Source organism: Trachypithecus francoisi, unplaced genomic scaffold (genome assembly GCF_009764315.1).
Source record: "Trachypithecus francoisi isolate TF-2019V2 unplaced genomic scaffold, Tfra_2.0 Lachesis_group5, whole genome shotgun sequence".
In the NCBI taxonomy this organism is placed as follows: Eukaryota; Metazoa; Chordata; class Mammalia; order Primates; family Cercopithecidae; genus Trachypithecus; species Trachypithecus francoisi.
Window position 1 is genome coordinate 57,770,163 of NW_022681470.1, and position 21,299 is coordinate 57,791,461.

A 21,299-nucleotide genomic window follows, 5' to 3' on the forward strand; every position below is an offset into this window, starting at 1 on the left:
CTGGCAGAGAACCCTTCAGCCCTCACATGGGTCAGGCTAAAACACAAATGCTCCCAGGAAAGGAATTGGGTAACTGAGTTTCACATTCAAACGCAAGAGCTGAGAGCAAAGGCTTTGCTGAGGGCAGGTTGCCTAACGGGGAGGTGTGGCATCAGGAAAGGCCGTGGGTGGAGAAGGCAGGATAGAGACAGTGGAGGAAGAGGGAGAACAGGAGGACTTGGGCAGCTGTGAAAACCATCGGGCCTGGGGCCCACAAGTCCAGGCCCCAGGGTCTCCAAGGCTCTGCGTGTGCTACGGGAACCACCCCACCTGAGTCTACCCTCTCCCCTTCCTCCTGACCCCACCTGGATGAGCTCCTGCTGGTCTAGGTCCCACTTCTTGATGCCATTATCTCGGGAGCCACTGAACAGGATGTCTCCCTGGATGGCGAGACACTCGATGCCGTCGTAGTGCGGGGGCTCAAAGTTGTGAGTGGGGCCAATGGTGCCCGTCACACCCTCACCCAGCTCGAACATCTGCGGGAAGAGGGGCCAGTAGGGAGAGGCCAAGTGGGAGGAGGGAAGGCAGGGCCTGCAGCACTGTGGACCCAGGGGCCTGAAGACACAGGAGTCTGGCTAGGGTGAGAGCCACTGCCCTCTGGGGAGAGGAGCTTCCCAGCAGGTGAAGGTTCCTGGAGGTGGGGCTGCTCCTTCCAAGGGCCTGGGAACACTGACGGTTCAGGTCTTGACCCTTCCCGTGGACACTGGGGCAGGGGTGGGAGGAGACCAACTCAAGTAAAGCAGGGGTGAATCAGCTCATCACGCCGAGACCCCACAGCTCACCGGGCAGCTGCTAAGGAGAAAGGCGGGTTTGGGGTGTGAGCCTCCCTCTAGAATTCTTTTGTTTTTTACTAAATATTCACCATAATCCCACCACCCCTGAAAACCCTGCTTCCTTCCAGTTTCTTTTTTGTTAGAGACTGAGTCTCACTCTGTTGCCCAGGCTGGAGTACAGTGGCTCCAACTCAGCTCACTGCAACCTCTGCCTCTCAGGTTCAAGCGATTCTCCTGCCTCAACCTCCCAAGTAGCTGGGACTATAGGCACCCGACACCATGCCTGGCTAATGTTTTGTATTTTTAGTACAGACAGGGTTTCACCATGTTGGCTAGGCTGGTCTCAAACTCCTGACCTCAAGTGATCCTCCCACCTCAGCCTCCCAAAGTGCTAGGATTACAGGCGTGAGCCACCACGCCTGGCCTGCTTCCTTTCAGTTTCTGACTGTGTATGGACAGTTTTCAATGGCATAATCAGAGAGCAAACAAATTAGTGTTGTTTGTCTACTTCATGTTTGGTTTGCTATTTATCATTTTAATAGCTGCAATGCATCCCATTTAGTGGATTTTCCATAATTTGATTGTTATTCTACCCTTCAACATTTAAGTTATGAATTTTTCACCAGTTACAAAATAATGCTGCAATCTATAACTTTCTGCACATAACTTCTTGCCTTCTTTGGGGTGATTTCTTCAGCAAACATCCCCAGAAGGCTTCTAATTTTTCATGGGTACTCCCAAGGCAACAGAGGGCAAAGACTGGGGAGAGTGGAAGACCAGCCCTGACCCAGGCCTCAGAGCTGAGGCAGCCCCAGATACCTTAACGTAGTGGTCCTTGGAGCCAGTCACCACAAGGTCGTGCTGGCTGGCTGTCTGGGTGACTGTCAGGCACATCACAGGACCGATGTGGCCAGTCAGCTTGCCAACAGGCTGGAACCTGCAGTGGGAAGAGGCCCAGCCGGGGTAGGTAAATTAGAGGGGACCCTGGCTTGGGGTGGGGTGTCTGCCCCAGAACAAATAGGCCTGGTCAGGGTACTCACCCACCCCTGCTTGGTTAAGGCAAGATCAAGAATCTAGACAACAGCTGCCCTGCGTCCCAGCAGTCTCACTAGAGAGGGCACAGGCCCAGCAGCATGGGGGGAATAAAGGTGTTGCTGAGGTCCTACCCACCCTGGGGTGGGTCCCCGTGAGCCAAGACCTGGGGACCTTGCCTGGGCATGCCCATGCCCCCTCTCTCCCCAGGTATCACGCTGACCTGCTAAGCTCCCAGATGCGGACGGCGTTGCCTGAGGCGGCGTACAGCATGGTGCCCGAAGGGCTGAGGGCGATCTGGTTGATCTGATGCTCACCCTGAGCACTGGTGATGGCACGGGTGGACGTGGCGGCACAGGCATCCCCTGAGATCACCTGGCCTGAGGATCTGCCCATAAGGGAGAAAGGCAAGGCCAGAGGTCAAAACAATCCGTGTGCACAGTACAGGGAACCAATAAAACGTCACTAAGACCAGCCCAAACAACCCACTTCTTCTAGGAAGTCTTCCTTGACTGACAGAGAAGAGCAATAGCTTCTCCCATAAGTGAGACCCCGGGGAGAGCTCCACTCCAGTCCCCGGTGAGTCAACTCCCCATGTGGCCTGCCCGGGTGCCTGGTCGCTGGCTTGGAAAGATGGTAAGGCTCAGTCATGAGACTGGGTGTGAACCTGGATCTTCTGGAAATCAACCTCTCTGAGTCTCAGTTTCCTCATCTGTTAAAAGAAGTGATTATACCCATTCTGTTTACTTTCTTTTTTTTTTTTTTCTGAGACGGAGTTTCGCTCTTGTTGTCCAGGCTGCAGCGCAATGGCGTGATCTTGGCTCACTGCAACCTCTGCCTCCCGGGTTCATGCGATTCGCCTGCCTCACCCTCCTGAGTAGCTGGGACTGTAGGCATGCACCACCATGCCAGGTTAATTTGGTATTTTTAGTAGAGATGGGTTTCTTCATATTGGTCAGGCTGGTGTTGAACTCCTGACCTCAGGTGATCCACCTGCCTTAGCCTCCCAAAGTGCTAGGATTACAGGCATGAGCCACCACACCCAGCCTGTTTACATTTATTTATTTGTTTGTTTGACATGGAGTTTCACTCTTGTTGCCCAGGCTGGAGTGCAAGGGCGCAATCTTGGCTCACTGCAATCTCCGCCTCCCGGGTTCAAGCCATTCTCCTGCCTCAGCCTCCTGAGTAGCTGGGATTACAGGCATGTGCCACTATGCCTGGCTAATTCTGTATTTTTAGTAGAGATAGGGTTTCACCATGTCGGTTAGGCTTGTCTAGAATTCCTGACCTTAGGTGATCTGCCTGCCTCGGCCTCCCAAAGTGCTGGGATTATAGGCGTGAGCCACCGTGCCCAGCCTTGTTTACTTTTTTTTAAAGACTTAATTTTTTTTTAGGCTAGTTTTAGGTTCACAGCAAAACTAAGCATAAGATACAGAGATTTCTCACATGCCCCTGCCCCCACACAGGCACAGTCTCCCCCGTTACCAACCAGAAAGCTGCCTGGGTTTTCATTATGAACCCATGTTGAGGTGTTGTTATTGCCCGAGTCCACAGTTCACGTTCGGGTTCACTCTTGGTGTTGTACATTCTAAGGGTTTGAACGAATGTATAATGGCATGCATCTACCATTACAGCATCGTACAGAATCATTTCACTGCCCTAAAAACCCTCTGTTTACTTTATTTATTCATTATTATTATTTTTTGAGACAGGGTTTGCTCTATTGGCCAGATTGGAGTGCAATGGCACAAACATGGCTCACTGCAGCCTCGACCTCCTGGACTCAAGCAACCCTTCCACCTCAGCCTCCTGAGTAGCTGGGACTACAGGTGCGCACCACCATGCTCAGCTAATTAAAATATGTTTTTTGTAGAGACAGGGTTTCCCTTTGTTGCCCAGGCTGGTCTTGAACTCGTGGTCTCAAGTGATCCTCCTGCTTCAGCCTCCAAAATACCTGGGATTATAGGCATAAGCCACTGTGCCCAGCCTGTTTACTTTTTAAGGATCAAATTAATAGATTGTAGCTTACAGTGTTAATGTAAGGATGTAGTAGGACTTCTGCTAAAAAAAAAAACAAAACAAAAAAACAAAAAAAACCTTTATTTCGCAAGGCTCTTGGTCTCAGTTCTGCCTCCCCTGCCCTATGCCTGTGTGTCTGAGACTGTCGGGGCAGGGCTCAGGGCCATGACTGGGTAGTCATGCCTATACAGGCAGTGTCCAGCATGGCTTTGGGGGCTCGCCCTGTTTCCTAGCTCCTCTTTCAGACTCATAGGATGATATCTAACACACCGCAAGGGTCAGGGCTTGGGGGACTGGGCCGTGGGTAGAGGCCAGGCAGGCCAAAAATTCCTCTAGTGGTGCTACCCTAGACACTGTCTCCCAAACCAAGAGATCTCACCTTGTACCCCCAGGGTCAAGCCAAGTTCATAGGCTGGTAATGGTCTTTGTGCCCATGTAGCTGTGCTGTGCTGTGCTGTGCTGTGCTGAGTGGGTCACTTGGGCTGGGAGCATGTGCACCCAACCCAGCCTGCTGCAGCCCACCACTGCGAGGCAGGTGAGGGGTACTCACGTGAGAGTCCGAATGCACTTGGCTGAGTCCCGGATGTCCCACACCTTGATGTAGGAGGTGGACACGGAGAACACAAGCCCCGAGTGGCTGCAGTACTTGATGGAGACCACATTGTTGGGGTGGCCCTTTAGAGCGGCGATCTCCTGTCCCGTAACCAAGTTCCACATCTTGCAGCTTCGGTCTGTGAGAGATGGGAGGAAGCCACAGGGAAGGGAGGGTGTCAGCCACTAGGGGGCGTAGCTCTGCCTCTGCAGGGGCTGCCCAGGGTAGGGGAAAGGGATCCAGAGAGCTCCAGAGGATGGAGCTCCAGTTCTAAGAGAGACGTGTGCTCACTGGCATGTGTGTGTGCTAGTAAAAACTCAGGGGAGAGAGAATTCCCTCAGAACTTCAGACCAGGGTTCCTCAAGCAAACTTTCCACTAATACCAGAGTTCTGTGAGCCACACTGCTAAAGCATCCAGGGCTAAAATAAAATTCTTAAGCTTTTATGATGCCTGTTCCTCCAAACGCTAATTGCTGACAAAGTAAATGAACCAGGGCAAGCAAATGTATGGGAAAACTTGGAATCAATCAATCACACCTAGATTGACAGTTATCCCCCTACTGCCGTGGAGAGCTATATTTATGCTTGTGTTTTAGTATGTGTGTCTATTATAGACTAGTTCTGTTGGTAAAATGAATGAATGAGTAAATAAAGAATTCTGTATTTACTTATTGAGATACGGTCTTGCTCTGTTGCCCAGGCTGGAGTGCAATTGCACAAACACAGCTCACTGCAGCCTTGACCTCCTGGACTCAAACGATCCTCCCACCTCAGGCTTCTGAGTAGCTGGGGCTACAGGCACATGTCATTGTGACTAATTTTTTATTTTTTGTAGAGACAGGGTCTCACTATGTTGCCCACCCAGGTAGTCTCAAACTCCTGGACTCAAGAGATTCTCCCGCCTCATGCTTCCAAAGTGCTGCAATTATAGGTATGAGCCATTGTGCCCAGCCTGGTAAGATGTTTGACTTTGTTGCTGTAATTAGGTAAGCGTGACTTTGTAAAGTGCTGCTGCGATCATAGGGAGTGCCTAGATGTATGAGCTGGGGTGATGTTGGGCAGTGCAAGTACAGGTGGGGCACCTGAGAAGCTTCCTGAAGTTTCCCTGGGAGCTCTGGAAGGAAGTGCTGGATGGAGCCACCAGGTCAGGTATGAAGGAAGGCTTGGCCAAGGATGCATGGGATGGAGGCCTTGAGCCAAGGTAAGAAACAAGGGTAGTAAGTAAATAGACCCCCGTATCCTCAACTCCTGGAGTCTCTATGTTCTTATCTCCTTTATAGACCACTCTGACAAAGGAAGCAGGGGTGAGTAGGAGACCCCAACCCTACCTGGCTAGTTGGGGTTCCACGTACCTTTGGACCCTGTGAATAGCAACTCATCCGTGGCATCCAGGCAGAGGATGGGTTTGGTGTGGCCTTCGGCCATGGAGACGCACTGCAGTGGGGCTGTCCGTGCACCCTTGGCTCCTCCAACCGGGGAGATGATGCCCCTTCCCGGGAGAGAGGGAGAGAGGGCATGCTCATCAGCCAGCGAGACCGTGGCCAGGCTGATCAAGGCACGTGTGTGGGACGGGGACAGGGCGGGGAGGGGATGAGGACCTCATAACAGAGACTTTAAGGACTTCAGCCAAATTCCACCAAAGTCTGAGAGCCGGGAATGGGCTACAGAGTGGAGATGGCCTGTCTTAATCAGCAATCTGTCAGTTGCCATCCTGAGCACTTCTGGGGAAGCAAACCCTGTGCCAGGCACAGCTAGAAGGTGCAGGAGGTGTGGGCTCTGTCCACAGAGAGTTCCCGTCTAACAATGTCTGACCCAGATCCTGAGACGTGAATGCACCTGGGTCCAGTTGGGCAGGGCACAGGCCCAGGGGCTGGAACTGGGCCCTACAGCTTCCACCAGAAGTTGCATGCTGCTTTAGTTAACCAAGTGTGAGGGAGGGGTGCTGAGAGGGAGGGGTGCTCAGGCCACCACTCCCATGTACCCTGATCCCAGTAAACCCTTCTGCCAGTGACTGCCTCTGGGGCTGGCATCTTCCAAGCAGAGAGCCATGTGCACACACACACACCCCTTTCGGACCAACGGGGCCAAACCTGTGACTGGCATTTCAAAGGGCTAAATCCCTTAGGGGCTGGCTTGGCTTTGGGGTAGGAGGTTTGGGCTCTCTGGACTGGGGCTGTATGGACGTGGAACAACACCTCCTCGCTCCCATGATGCTGGGGCAGTGAGAATGAGCCTGGCCCAAGTGAGGGTGAGGATTCTGACACATCCAGCTTCCTGATGTTCTGAGGATGATTTATTTTCTCAGTGAGGGTCTTTTGGGATGAGACCCTGGCTGAGTTATGTCTGAAAATATATCCTAGCTTTGTTTCTTTTCCCAAGAGAACGCTGCTCCTGACAGTGACTCTGTGGCCAAGGGTCTACTGAAATGATCAAGGTTTTGCCTGTGGTGCTTCTGGCACAGCTCCCCCCAGACTCTGCCAGGCCCACCCTTGAGGATGGTGATCGGATATGTCCAGCTGCCAGCCGGGTGCCACACACGCACAAATAACTCCCCAAGCTGCTCCAGCGCTCCGCTTCTGACAATGGTTTGGCTTCACTGCATGGCCATAGAACTATGTCAGAGGGATCACGCTCCCCCCGATGACAGCCTGGCCAGCTGGCTAACATCTTGTGGTGGCAAAGCCTCATGACCCGCAGTAAACCAGACGTCGACACCCAGGGCTGGAGGCTCAAGGAGCTGAGACAGCCTGCCAGGAGAGCCCAGGAAGCTCTTGCCCATGAGGGGCCCTTGGCTGCCAAGGGCTTGGGCCCCCAGGTCCTGAGTCTTACTCCTCATTGTGGGGTGTGGTGCTAGGCTGGCGGGGAGAACCAGCCTCCAGCCATCCCACAGGGTAAGGGAAGGAGAGGTACCCGCACATCTATGTGCCAAGACGTGTGGGCAAGGGGTGCTGCCCCCATGGTGCCCCTCCCAGAGCCAGTGTCTGAAGAGCTCACCCCCAGAACAAGCTGAGGGAATCAGGACCCGGAGCACACCACTGGCACCCCCAAAAGGAGCAGCCCTCAGCATTTCCCCTGCCTTCCAGTTGTGGAGAACTCAGCCCCAGCCCAGCATCCCCTAGGCCTCCATGCTGCGCCCTCCCTGCCCAGGTGAGGAGGGAGAAGAGAACAGGGCCTGCGACAAGCAACTGTGCACCCTCCCCAAGCCCCCAGCTCTAGCCGGTGCAGTCCAAGGCCTTGTGGCCACCCTGAGAGGGAGGAACCATGAGGGTAGGAACAAGTCTGGATAGGAGGGCAGCAGGGAGGGGAGTGGAGGGGCCGCATGCTGAGGACACGGGTGTCAGGCAGGAGGGATGCAGCGAGAGAGAGAGAGAGAGAAGAGGGTGCCGAGAGTAAGAGTGGGGAACCAAACACGAGAGACATTCTGTGTGTACCTCAGGACCTCCGACAAAGAGGAGTCGCTGTCATCAGACCTGGGGAGGGCAGAAAATTAGCTGGATTAGGGGGTGAGAGGAGACACACACACAGAGGGACGCAAAGGCGGCAGCAGCAGCGTGTGGGGTGGTCAGAGGGCAGGTTATTCTCTTCCAGGGGAGCAGAGACAGGCAGAGGAATGAGGGCCTCAGGAGAGCAGGGGAGGAGGTAGGTGGGCTGGTCTGGGAGCTGGGACTCTCCCCCAGGAGTGGGCCGCCAGGGTCTCTCGGCTTGCAGGGGAGGAGCAAGGACGGGGCCACGGGGAGACATGGGAGCACCAGCCCCACCCGTGGGGAGATGTTTCCGGGGCTGTTTGCTGGTTCCAAGCTCTCTGGCTGCCCCATCACACAAGCTGGGGGCACCTGCCCCACCCCAGCAATGCTCATACCTGCCCAAGGCTGAAGGAAGCCATGCCTGATCCTACCCCTCCCTGGAAGCTGGCTTCTTCCAGCAATTCCTCAAGGGCTCACTTATTTACAAAGCCCACTATTCCCAGGGGGCCCACTGCGACAGTGCCTAGAAGCTGGCTCTGCACCATGCACAGGCTCCAAGACCTGGACCACTGGACAAGACCAAGGCCTCCAGAAGACCACCAGGCTGGGATGGGCAGAGTCCTGCCCCAATCCTTCCAAAAAGGGGACCTGCTGATTGTGACAACATGGAGATGGGCTAGGAGTGATCCACGGCTCCCCGCACAGCAGTCTGGGCCAAGATAGGTTTGGGGAAGGAGGTGTCTGGGGTTACAGGTCTGCAGGGCTCTGACTCCTGGGCTTAGCATTCATCGAGTAGTATTTTGACTCAGGAAGGGGCATTTCTGTGAGGAGGTGGGGAAGGTGGACAGCAGGTACTAGATACAAGGACAAGTATTTTCTAGCATGAGACTCCCCTGAAGGACACAGCAGTGTCGTCCCTGGGGCAGGGAAGCATTCAGGGAGTTAAGAGAGGAGCCCTCTTGAGGGCTGCAGAGAGCAAAACAGGACCAGGGTGGGCCCAGCAATGCTGGGGAGCCCAGAGCTGCACATGGAGGATAGGGTCCTTCCCATTCCTGAGGCACAGCAGGCAGGGGCTGGAAGTCCCAGGCTCTGAGTACAATTCTGCCACTTTCCAGGTGAACATCCCTGGCTCCCTCTTTGAGTTTCATTTCCTCTTATGTGAAACAGGGAAGACAGTTCTCGTGGTTGTTTTACTGCCTAATGAAATCACATACATGAAAGCAGGTTGTAAAGCACAGGGAGAAAGCCTTCTGAATGCAGGGGAGGCTGTTAACATAAACCACACCGTTAGTCATTAGAGTCTTGCATCAGGAGCTGTGCATATAGGTGGACCCGAACCTGCCTAAGGAAGGCAATTTGGGGGTCTGGTCTCTTTCTGCTGGGAGAATACACAGAGTGGAGTGGCTGACGCTGAAGGAAGGGGCTTCAAGCAGACTCAAAGCAGCAGCAGAGGTGGATTAAAGGGCAGCTCTGAAGAGCCCTCGGACACCTGCCCATGCGACCAGCCCGCCTGACTGCCCAGCCCCAATCCCTGTGGCCTCCTTCTTGCCCTCTCCTGAGGGCCTGGCATGCTCAGGTGAGAAGGGCCCATGGTCAGTACAGGAAGCAGAGAAACGCCAGGAGAGCGCATCAGGGCGTCAGCTCTTGGGGGGCTGGAACTTCAGGCTGGGGTTGGCTTGGCCGCCTGAGCCCTCCTCCAGCAAGGACCGTCCACAGGCTCCCCATTGCCACCTCGGTGCCCTCCCCGCCTTGCTCCTCAGCCCTGCTTACTTGTCCAGCGCTGACCCCTGGCTCTGATTACTGGTGAGACGAGAGAAGACATTTCGGTCATTGCGGGGCCGAGTGGGAGGGGATGATGGTGGCGTGAATCCCACATCTGTGGACCTGGTGAGTCGGGACAGAGGGCAGCCTGTTAGTGACCACCCCTGCCCACAGGCCCCCACTTGGTGCTGGGCTTCCACCTTCTGCCTTGGCTGTGAGGCCCGCAGACCAGGGCCTGCTGTGCAGTATTCTCAGAGCTCAACACTCAATTAAACTCCTGGATGCTGTCTTTAAACATCAGTCCTCATCATTCGCTGATTCCATATTTGGGGATTCACCTATTTATTAAAATGTATTTGTGGTCAGGTGCGGTGGCTCATGCCTGTAATCCCAGTAAACGGAAAGGCCGAGGTGGGAGGATTGCTTGAACTTGGAGTTAACTCTACAAAAAGTAAAAAAATTAGACGGGCATGGTGGTGCATGCCTGTAGTCCCAGCTACTTGAGAGGCTAAGGCAGGAGGATCGCCTGAGCCTGGGAGGTAGAGACTGCAGTGAACCCTGATTGTGCCACTGTACTCCAGCCTGGGTGATAGAGTAAGACCCTATCTCTAAAAAGAAAAAAATCCTCCTGCCTCCCACCAAGGCAGGTGGCAAGAGGCCAGCTGGAGCCCCTGCTTTCCCACTATTTAGCTGTGGGCCACCAAACCTCTTAATTAAGTGCATGGACGAGAAAACCCTGAAAGTCATCATTCGATCTACAGAAGCTCTGTGGGCCTGGCCCACATGTGGGTGACCAGCTGGGCACTTCCCTGCCATTCTGCATTGATCTCTTTTTCCTTTGAATTTCCCTCCTGCCTCCCTCCCTCCCTCCCTCCTTCCTTCCTTCCTCCCTCCTTCCCTCACCCTTCTTCTTTCCTTCCATCCTTCCTTCCTTCCTTCCTTCCTTCCTTCCTTCCTCCCTCCCTCCCTCCCTCCTTCCTCCCTCCCTTCCTCCCCCCCTTTCTTCCTTCCTTCCTTCCTCCCTTCCTCCCTTCTTTTCTTCTTTCCTTCCTTTTCTTTTTTCTGAGATGGAGTCTCGCACTGTCACCCAGGCTGGAGTGCAATGGCATGATCTTGGCCCACTGCAACCTCTGCCTCCCAGGTTCATGCAATTCTCCTGCCTCAGCCTCCCAAGTAACTGGGATTACAGGTGCACGCCGCCACGCCCAGCCAATTTTTTTGTCTTTTAGTAGAGACTGGGTTTCACCGTGTTGCCCAGGCTGGTCCTGAACTCCGGAGCTCAGGCAATCCACCCGCCTCAGCCTCCCAAAGTGTTAGGATTACCGGCGTGAGCCACTGCATCTGGCCTTTCCTTTGAATTTCTAATCTCCTCTCACACGATAAGGCCTTAAAAAGACCTGAAAGCTCCCCAGAACCCATGGTCACGAAAAGGGGCTGAAGCACCTCACTGCAATGACTAATCCCAGCCACTACAAAGCCACTTGTGTTGGGTGCACATCAGCAAACAGTTTCCAGCACCTGGCTCAGCTATTCACTTTCAAGTGCATTATAGAGATTACATTTCTTTTTCTTTTTTTCTTTTTTTTGTAGACAGAGTCTCGCTCTGTCACCCAGGCAGCAGTGCAGTGGCACGATCTCAGCTAACTGCAACCTCTGCCTTCCAGGATCAAACCATTCTCATGCCTCGGCCTCCCGAGTAGCTGGGATTACAGGCATGCACCATTATGCCTGGCTAATTTTTATATTTTTAGTAGAGATGATGTTTCACCATATTGGCCAGGCTGGTCTCAACCTCCTGGGCTCAAGTGATCTGGCCGTCTCCGCCTCCCAAAGTGCTGAGATTACAGGTGTCAGCCATCACGCCTGGCCCATTTCTTGAGTCCACACCTGACAGAGTGGGGAAGGGACCATTGGGTGAAGCTGAATGGCTCAGTCAAGCTGGCCCAGGTTACACTGTGCACAAGATGATCAACAGAGCAGAACATCACAGCCACTCATGCACCCAAGGACTAGACTGGTGGTGACTCTGGAGCAGATTCTAGAAGGTGATCTCACCTAATGGGCTGCCCTCGGTCGTAGGACTTCCTTCTCGTCAGCGGGGACGTCTCTGCGGCTCGAGACTGCCTGGGGCTGGAACAGAAGAGTCCAGTGAGGCCCAGACCCATCTCCACCCCTGCCCCAACCCACATTCCCGTTCCCGTTCTTACAAAGTGCTGCCCCGGGTAGGCAGGCTGACGGTGCGCGAGACCCTGTCCCGGTAATAGGGGTCTCGGACAGAGAAGCCCACTCCGTCCTCTTTGATCTCAACAAGGGAGGCCAGGGACTTGGTGATGTTTTTGGTGGAGATATCCAGTGGGGGACCCAGGCACTCAGCCGACACAGCTTTCATTTGGGCAGACAGCTTGGGCTCACTCTGGGAAAGGAAGAACAGGGTGGATCAACTTGCCCAAATGGCATGGCACATAAAGGGGAGCCAGGGGAAATTCTATTTTTTTTTTTTTAAGACAGTAGTGCAAACCTGGCTCACGGCAGCCTCAACTTCCTAGGCTCATGTGATCCCCCTACCTCAGCCTCCTTGAGCAGCTGAGACTACAGGCACGGCCACCATACCCGGATAATTTTTACATTTTTTTTCCTGTAGAGATAGGGTCTCACTGTGTTGTCCAGGCTGGTCTTGAACTCCTGGGCTCACAAAATCCTCTTGCCTCAGACTCCCAAAGTGCTGGGATTACAGGCATGAGCCACTACACCTAGCCCTCCCGGAAATTCTAACAAGAGAAATGATGCTCTCTTGGCCTAAGGTAGAGGACCTGATGAAAGGACCCAGACAGACATCACCTGTGCTCCACAGCTAAACTCTCCGGGTTTCTGGAGAATCCAGAGCAACTGAAATGGTTTCACTGCCCTTAGTTGGACTACGTAAACACAGAATGCCCAGCCTGACTTCTTTGCGGGTCACCAGCTAATCAGTTTATCTCAAAACTATGCATAATTTGCTATTCCCAGTCTGAAGCTTTTTCCCTCCTTGTCTCCTTAAAAAACCCTGCATCTTGCTTCAGTCTAATGAAACTGATCCCTCGCTATCAGGTAAACTTCCTTATTGTTGACTCCCATATGGTTGAACTGACTGTGTGCACGTAAGATAACCAGACATGTAGAGGTGGGTTTTGACTCAGAGCATGAGACAGAATCATGGGTGAGGGAAAGGGGATATTTTTGAAAAGCGGGGCCCCTGGTTATGGTGCTATTGCTAGCAGGGTGGCAACAGAGGCTAGCGGTCCCTCTCCCACCTTCCACCCACCTCAGAAGGAATGGGCTGTAACAGGTTACATATCTGGACAACCCCCAATTCCAGGCTAAATTTTCTTGGCACCTCCCTCCCAGCTGGGGACAATATTGTATTATGGCTGAGGATGGAACAGAGCCACAGTAAGCAGGGAACAGGCTGTGGGGAGGCTGGTCCTGCTGCACCCACTGCCTGACTTCCAGCGGGGCTCACCTTGAACTTGAAATCATCATGGCTGGTGGATCCTTTCATGGTGAATGACTGGGAGAAGCTGAAGAAGAAGCAGAGAGAGTTCAGGATCCTGAGGAGCCCCCAAATTCAGGCTCAGCCCTGGGACCTATGGCAACTCCTCCCACCAGCCCCAGGTACATGCTGAGAGCCAGCCTCTCACTCCCAGCTTGCAAACTCACCTCCCCTCAGAGAACTCTGAGATCTCCTCATCGGTGCTGGCATAGCCATTCTCTGTGGGAGGGCAGGAGGGAGGGAAAGGGGTTGAGAAGCCTCATCCAAGTGTCGGGGGAGGGATGATGGTCTCCCTCCTATATCTCACCCACTGGAATCAGACCAGGGCTCCTGGTGGGGGTTAGGGGTGGTTCTAGGGGAAGTGAGGGCCTCCTGGGGGTCCGAGTTCGAGAGCACTGGAGTGCCAAGGAGCTGGCAGCTTCCACCCGCCCCTACCCGTACCCTGCTGCACATTGTAGATGAGTGCCTGCAGCTCGGGGTGAGCCTCGGCCTTCTCACGCAGGGCGTCCAGGAGCAGATGGTTCTGGGAGGAGCCTGCCATATCTGTCTGCCTCAGTCGGCCCTCTAGCAGCCGGATCTGGGCTTCCTTTTGTGCCACTTGCAGTCCCTGGGGGCAGGGAACAAAGCCTGGAGTTACCTCTCCTGACCTGGGGTTGGGGGTCCCCCATATCACACAACCTGCACGCCTCAAGACACCTTGGAGGTCTCCCTTCCAGCTCCCAACATCACCCTTGTACCTAGCACAGACCTGAGAGCGCCGCCAGCCCCCTTAGCTCCCACATACACACATTAAGTGACGGTCACCTTAGGACACACCCTATTATGGGCAAGGTTACGTCCTCCCAAAACTCATATTCATCTACAGCCAAGGAGAGAGGCCCCAGAAGAAACCAGCCCTGCCAACACCTGCACCTTGGACTTCCCACCCTCCAGAACTGGGAGAAAATAAATCTCTTGTTTGAGGCTCCCAGACTGGTACTTGGTTATGGCAGCCCTAGCAAACTCATAAAGTCCCCAGACACAAAGCAGAGCTGAGAGAAGCTCAGTGGGGCCCGGGGCAGGGGTCAGTCAGCAGAGTCTCCTGTCTCCTTCCAGAGTTACACAGATTCACACCATGTAGGGTCTGTCCCCAGAGACCACAGGCCCCAGGAGAGAAGGAGGCACATCCTCTGGTTAGCTCTCTGTCAAGGAGAGGGGAGAGGAGCCCAAGAAACGTCAAGGGACACCTGATGTTCTGGTGTAAACGCTCCCGGGTGGAATGTGGTCTGTCTGTCGTTCCCCTATGCCCACATACGCACACTTCTCCCTCTACCTCCAACAGACTCAAGCCCAGCACTGCTTTGGATAGGCTTGGGCCAGACACCCAGGGTCAACTTTAACAGAGGCCCTGCTGTGTGCCAGGTGCCAGGCCACATCCCTTACACACAGCATCTCGTTAAAGTCACACAGCAAGCTATACGCTTGGTACGGTCACCCTCTCAGCTTTATGGCTGTGGCATGGGAGGTGCAGAGGTTAGGTGGCTTACCTAGCCTGTGAGTGACGCAGGTGAGGCGGAGCCAGTCCCCTGGGCTTCACACTAGGGTATATCACAGAGGCATCTGTGCCCATAGAGACCCCTGCCCAGGTACGCTCCCAGCTTACCTTGTCAATGGATGCCTTGAGGAAGTTGTCTAGCAGGAGGCGGGCTTCGGCCAGGGAGCAGGAGCTGATGACCACGGATGTGTCTGTGGAGTCCAGCTCCTCCTAGGACCGGGAGGCAGAGAGCCCTGTCGCCTGGGGCTGCCCCTGCCACCCACTTCTCCCGCCTGTGCCCCACCAGGCCCAGCCTTGCAGATACCTTGGTCTCCTCTAGCTGCACGATGGTGGCCTGGCAGTCGGTGATGCTATCATTGATGTAGTCAATGTTGGCTGCCAGCACCTCGATCTCCTCAGCCAGCTCCTGTAGCCCCTTCTCTTCCTCGGGGCTCTCAGCCTGCAGCCGCTCCCGCTTCTTCCGCAGTGCCTCCTGCAGGAGGAACAGCTCCTCCCTTTTCTGGGGTCGGAGGGGAGGGCGGTGATTGTGATGAAGGAGAGGCCTCGGGTAGCTGCCCAGCCCTGCCCATAGCTCCCACCACAGGCTGGCCTGTGAGGTCCCCCCAGCACCTCGGGATTCCAGAGCAGGCACAAGGAGCAGAGGGAGGTGGGGCGGGGAAAGTTTGAAGAGCCAGGGAAGTTGGAGGTGACAGGACAGGCAGAGGGGTGGGATGGGAGAGAAGGGGGAGGCAGGGTTCACCTTGATGAGTCGCTCCATGTCAGCCTCCAGGTTGACAATGGTCATTCTCTGCATGACAATGTCGATGATCCGTCGCTCCAGGGACTGCCACTTGAGCCTTGCTGCCTTACTGAAGCTCTGGCTGGCCCCCTTCTTCTGGAACTTCTTTCTAGGAGACATAGGCAAAGGAGATTGGATGGGACTCCTTTTAACCTCTATCGCTCCACCGAACCCCCTACCTGGAGCTGACAGCCACGGGGACCCAGAGCACTCCCAAGAGCTTCCCTCTTCCTCACCCTGGTCCTGCCCCATATTCCCACCCCCTCTGCCTGCCAGGCCAGAGGACTGCCAGTCCACCTTACCGGGCAGGCCGGGTGCCATTGACAGTGGGCGCAGGGTGGTCCCCCAAGAAGTGGTTGATTTTGCGGTTCCACTGGCGCACGATGCTGGAGACAGAGCGGGCCCCTGATTCAGCCTCAGATGAGGTAGTGCTGGCCGACACCTCGGCCCCAGAGTCCAGCATGGGTGGCTTTAGTCCTGCACGCCCTGCCACCCGCTCAGACATGGGCTTGGCTAGGCGCCTCAGTGCAGAAACCTGGGGCAGCAGGGAGAAAAGAGGGAGCCGGTGAGCTGGGTGGCCTGGAGCCACACAGAAGGGCCCAGGTTGGGGTGCCAGGCAGCAGGAACACAGAGGCTGCTCTGTGCTGGACTGGGCTTGGGCTGCAAAAGGGCCAAGGGATCTCTGTTTGATGTGGCACGAACACAAAAGAGGCTGCCACCTTCTTTTTTTTTAATGCATAGCTCAGGCATCTGGGAATAGGCCTGCAGTCTGCCCTGCAGCCTGAGCTCTTGTTGAGAAAGGCCCTTCTAACAGGTTGGACACAATTTGGACACCAACTACACTTGCTGAATGGAAGTAGGGAGAGTCAGGGCCATAAGCAGGGCTTGCTTCCCCTCCCTGCCAGCTCTGGCAGAACTGGGAAATACCGCCTTTATTCCGCCACGAGGAAGTTGGAGGTCCAAAAGAGAAGGCAAGCAACGCACGCACGCACACTTGCACGCACACATGTGCAGCAGGGCCAAGGCCTCGTCAGCCCCTCAAGTGAGCTTACCTCCTGGGTCTTCCTCCTCAGGACCATCTCCTGCTGCCGCTTCTGGGACTCCAGAGCTCGGATCTGAAACTGTGGGAGACAGAAGAGGGCTGGGCTCCACACTCAGGCACCTCAGCCCTCTCTGTGCACAGGCTGGCTAGCCCTGTAGTTGAAAGCCTGGGCTTCAGGGTGATTCTCATGCAGCCAAACTCTTGATAAAGTGGGACCCAGAGTTGAGCTCCCCTCCCCAGAGGTTGCAGTGAAATCCGCTTTCTCCACAAGGGCAATTTCCTTAGCCTCTTCTTCCCTCCAGTGAGGAGGAATCCTGGAGCGGAGGGCTCAGCCCTACTGGGGCTTCTCTGCAGGGCCTGAAGCTGCACATTTCCGGCTTGCTGGTCACCTTGGGCAAGTTCTTTCCCCTCTCCAGGGCTCAAGTCCCTCCTCTTAACTAAATGTGGGGGCTGGACCAGAAGCCACAGGGTCTCATCTTTCTCTGACAGGCTGCACTGTCCTCCAAGCACGACCACTACCACTTAGGACAGTGGAGATTAAGGCCTGCTTGGTCAGGAGGGGCAGCCAGGTGCACCAGGAGGCTGGCTAGGGCCAAAGGCTCCTTGGAGGCTCAAGGGCCACCCCTCACCTCCTGTCGCCGCTGCTCCTTCTTGAGCTGTGCGATCTCCCGGTTCCTCTTGGTCTCCACGAGCCGCCGCCGCTGCTGCTCCTCACGCATCTGCTTCATCAGGGCCACCTGGGATGGGCAGAGGTGATGGTGGTGAGACAGGGCTGGGAAGCAGGTGGCCCACACTCTCCAGGGAGGGGCCAGCTCTGAGGGCATGGAGCAGGGACAGTGGCGAGCCAGGCAACCCTGGCTTAGGGCCTGGGGGTCTGAAGTGAGGGGTTCTACCTCCCACTCCTCCATAGGAGCTGAAGCCACCTGGGCAACCTGCCAAAAGGAGTGGCCTCACAGCCAGCCCAGCAGTGCAGGTGCTCCACTCTGCAGGGCCCAACTGCGGCCCTCGCTGCTTGGAATGCCACAGCCCCTGGAGGCCCTCACCCACAGCCACTGTCCTGTGGCCATTCCAGAAACAGTCTGGGTTGCTGGAGGCAGGTAACCCTCTTCCCTACTGAAGGCTGAGCTGCAGACAGGGCTGAGGTGAAGGTCAGGGCCCTCATGGCCAGGCTCACGGTGACAGCAATAAAAACCACCATTATTTACTAAGATCCGGCTATATGCCAGGCACCCTCCTCATGACAATCATGAGAGAGACGTTATCGTTCCTGTTTTATAAACAAGGAAATGAGCCTCAGAGAGACAAAAGGACTTAAAGTCATAAAACTAGTAATAGATGGCCTATTCCGAAAACAAATCATTGCCTTCCAGTCGACTTTTCCTGCAGTCCCAGGGATGGCTCCATGGTAAGTCAGCAAAGCTAGGGACCAAGCACAGAGAACCTGGACCCCAGAGTTGTTGGAAATGTAGCCAAAGGCACAGAGAGCACCATTAGTGTGGCCGGAGGCAACTCTATGTGCTGGGAAGCCACTGACCTGGGGCCCTGCGGCATCTGCCTCCCTATTCCTGGTGCCCAGAACATAGAAGTGTAATGTACACAGGGCTTTGGACACCTTCCAAGTGACAGGGGCATGAGAAACACATGACAGTTGATCCTTCCTCGGCCACTGAAGCCTTGGACATCACCAGGAATGTCATCAATCTGCCCTGCTCTCAGAACAGTCAAGAAAGGAAACAGGCTGAGCACAGTGGCTCATACCTGTAATCCCAGCACTAGCACTTTGGAGGCTAAGGTGGAAGGAATGCTTGATTCTAGGAGTTAAAGATCAGTCCGGGCAACATAGGGAGACTCTGTCTCCACCAAAAATAATACAAAAACTAGCCCAGTGTGGTGGTGTGTGCCCATAGTCCCAGCTACTCAGGAGGCTGAGGTAGGAGGATTGCTTAAGCCCAGGAGGTTGAGGCTGCAATGAGCTGTGTTAGCGCCACTGCACTCCAGCCTAGGCAACAGAGCAAGACTCTGCCTTTAAAACAAAACAAAACAAAAGAGAAAGAAGAAGGAAATGGCATGAGGGAGTGGGTTAATGGCCAGCAGGGTCAGCTTCTCTCTGGGAGGGTGGGAGGACAGGCAGGCTCTGTTGGGGTGAATCTGCAGAGAAGAGGAGGGATTGCTTGCTGTTGGGGCTTTGGGGTCCAGAATGAGTGTTCTCCCGAAGGACTAGAAGAACAAGTCAGACCCTTGGCTAAAAGTGGACCTGAAAATTCCAGCATCCCAGGAGCTGTGTGCAAACCCAAGGTATCAGGTATCTTCTGGGGTCAGGAACTTAAGGATTCCTGGGGAGGTGCTATGTCTTCCTGGTCAAAGACCTATCCAGCTGACTTTGCATGTGTGGCCAAGCTCCATGGTGGCTACCACAGAGGCAAAGGTCTCAGAACAGGTGAACACATTCCAGGCACACGACAAGCGGAAACAGGTCATGGTACCCGAGACTAGCATCACTCCACAGGTTTAAGGTAGAAGGCATTGTGGCCTCTCCCTGGGAGACGCTATGGCTGCAGGCTCCACCCCAGTTCCATTCTGTGAATCGCTGGGGCCCTGTAGCTGAACAGCCATGGGAGGATTCTGGGGCACTGGCTCTCACAGTGTCTGGTTTGAATCCTTGGCTGCTGCACCCTCTGTCCCTCCAACAGAAAGCCTGGGCCCCTTTGGGATGACCCAAGGGTGTTCCTCTCAGGTTCTAGCTCTGGGTTCATAAGAGCACGGTCAATGTGGACAGAGCTGGGCACGTGGCTGAAGGAGCTCAGCAATCCAGAGACTGAAACACAGGTCTACACATGAGCCTTCTGTCAGATGCATCTTGGCGTTATATTATTTGCCCGGCTTCAGAGCCATATAAGCATCTTCCCTCATGAGGCTTTCTAGGGCCTCTGCAGCTGAGACGTGAGCTGGCCAGGACAGGATGGGGTATCCTGCAGAAGCACCAGCCGGCAACCCCCAGGGAGACAGAGTAGGGACGCACATAAGCGCACCGCAGAAGTGCTCCAGAAGCTGCTGCAGAATGTGCAGGCCCCTGGTGGGAGTGCTGCTCCACCCGAGATAATGAAGGCCCACCAGTCCCTCCCTCTAAACCATCAGCAGGTGCCTGGGGCCTTTGGGTGATCTGGATACTTGAGTCCACACTTGAGTCTCAACACCCCACAGGGTGAACACACTGAAGGAGATGGTGCAAACGGGGGCTCCTTGGGGCTAGCCCAGGCCACGCAGGTATGAGCACAGCAAGGCAGGGACTTCTCCACCCTGGTCAGGCTGATGAAGCCTCCGGACCTGCAGCCCAGGCTTGGGGACAGAGCCTGCCCAGGTAAGGTGGCTGGGCCTCAATGACAGCTATGGGTCCACCTCTTCTCAGAATTTACATCAGCCACCACTGCATTGCCTCTCTCCTCTGCATACTGAGTCGGCCGTGAGGGTGTAACTACCGATGACTCCTAGATGCCCCATCAGCCTCAAGCACTGGGGAGCTCCCCTTCCCTATGTCTCTGTCCCCAAGGCCAGCCCTTCACAGCTTGCTGGGGCTGCCACCAGTGCCCAGGGCTTAGCCCAGGGCTATGGGGATCTAGGCTCCACTGAGGGCTGAGGGTCAGAGCAGGCAGGAATGTAGGGCTTGGAAGGCCCAGAGGGAGGGAGGACCGAAAGGGAGCATGGATCTGCTGAGCCCCAGGCGGGAGCCAGAACACACCAGACACCGGAAACACAAGACCTGAGCCCCGAAGTCAGAAGAGCAGGGGCAGACCCCAGGTCCCAGAGACTAGAGCACTCTGAGTGGTGGCAAAGTAGAAAAGGGAGGCATTGTGCCACCTGGAACACACAGTGGCTTGGGAGCCAGAGAACTGAGTTCAAATCCCAGTGCTACCTCTTGGAAGCTGGAATTAACTTCTCTGAGCCTCACTTTCTCATATATAAAAGAATAATAATAGACTTCTTTCATGAGGTTCTTCTAAGGACTGAATGTGATCATGCGTGTGAGATGATTAGTTTGGAGCCTGGCCATAGTAAATGTTCAAATGATGACAACTGTTACTATTATCATTCAGGGCCAGGTTGCACCAAATGAGAGGCCTCCTGTGCGCTTTGTGCAAACCCGAAGCAAGTGTGCTGCAGCCTCCCCAACAGGAGGCAGTACCGAGTGGGGTCCCCTGAAATCCTCACCTGCCCTGAACACGACCCCGTGCACCCCAGCATCCCTGCACACTAGCCCCACTACTGGGGCAGGTTGTTTTGCCTTGGATGATGCACTCAGCTAAAAGGACCGTGTTAAGGGTCAAGACAGGGTCAAACTAGGTAATGCTGTGTGTGGAGAAGAGAATCCACACTTGATGGCAATGATTATTTTTACTATGGTGAGTGGATTCTAAGAAGATGTCACATGCACTCCAGGTCCCACTCCTCACACCCTCGACCCCTACCTTGGCCTTCTTCATCTCAGCCACCTCGGCCTGTAGCTTCTTCAGCTCCCTCTCATAGCGTGACTGGTTCTTGAGCAGCCGGGCATGCTCCTTCTGGGCGGCCTGCAGCTTCTGCAGGTCCCGGTTCATCTCCCGCAGCCTCTTCTCATAGTCTGCCTTGATCTTGTTGGCCTTCTCCTCCGTGTAGCACTCCATGGTGCCTGAGAGCAACAAGCAGCAGCTGTTGGTGCTGAGTCCCTAAGGGCTCCCACTAAATATAGGGTCATCAAGGGG

The 21,299-nt window shown here is 54.9% G+C and overlaps 1 protein-coding gene across 7 annotated transcripts in view; it reads right to left on the reverse strand.

The window, feature by feature from the left end:
• The window catches only part of KIF21B (kinesin family member 21B), a 58,556-nt gene that overhangs the window by 7,649 nt on the left and 29,608 nt on the right, over positions 1 to 21,299 (reverse strand). For 3 of the 7 annotated variants that reach the window (XM_033198889.1, XM_033198892.1, XM_033198895.1), the window contains exons 15-33: positions 21,027 to 21,226; positions 17,193 to 17,300; positions 16,574 to 16,642; positions 15,824 to 16,056; positions 15,483 to 15,630; positions 15,048 to 15,242; positions 14,852 to 14,953; positions 13,651 to 13,816; positions 13,377 to 13,428; positions 13,180 to 13,237; positions 11,888 to 12,093; positions 11,736 to 11,810; positions 9,690 to 9,803; positions 7,887 to 7,925; positions 5,808 to 5,944; positions 4,414 to 4,594; positions 2,068 to 2,232; positions 1,632 to 1,749; positions 345 to 515 (exon numbers count right to left, since the gene is read on the reverse strand). In XM_033198889.1, the coding sequence (XP_033054780.1) occupies positions 345 to 515; positions 1,632 to 1,749; positions 2,068 to 2,232; positions 4,414 to 4,594; positions 5,808 to 5,944; positions 7,887 to 7,925; positions 9,690 to 9,803; positions 11,736 to 11,810; positions 11,888 to 12,093; positions 13,180 to 13,237; positions 13,377 to 13,428; positions 13,651 to 13,816; positions 14,852 to 14,953; positions 15,048 to 15,242; positions 15,483 to 15,630; positions 15,824 to 16,056; positions 16,574 to 16,642; positions 17,193 to 17,300; positions 21,027 to 21,226 (2,537 nt within the window). Of the gene's footprint in view, positions 1 to 344; positions 516 to 1,631; positions 1,750 to 2,067; positions 2,233 to 3,167; positions 3,433 to 4,413; positions 4,595 to 5,807; positions 5,945 to 7,886; positions 7,926 to 9,689; positions 9,804 to 11,735; positions 11,811 to 11,887; positions 12,094 to 13,179; positions 13,238 to 13,376; positions 13,429 to 13,650; positions 13,817 to 14,851; positions 14,954 to 15,047; positions 15,243 to 15,482; positions 15,631 to 15,823; positions 16,057 to 16,573; positions 16,643 to 17,192; positions 17,301 to 21,026; positions 21,227 to 21,299 lie in introns of those variants that run through there. The other 4 variants (XM_033198891.1, XM_033198893.1, XM_033198896.1 and 1 more) reach the window with 2 other exon arrangements.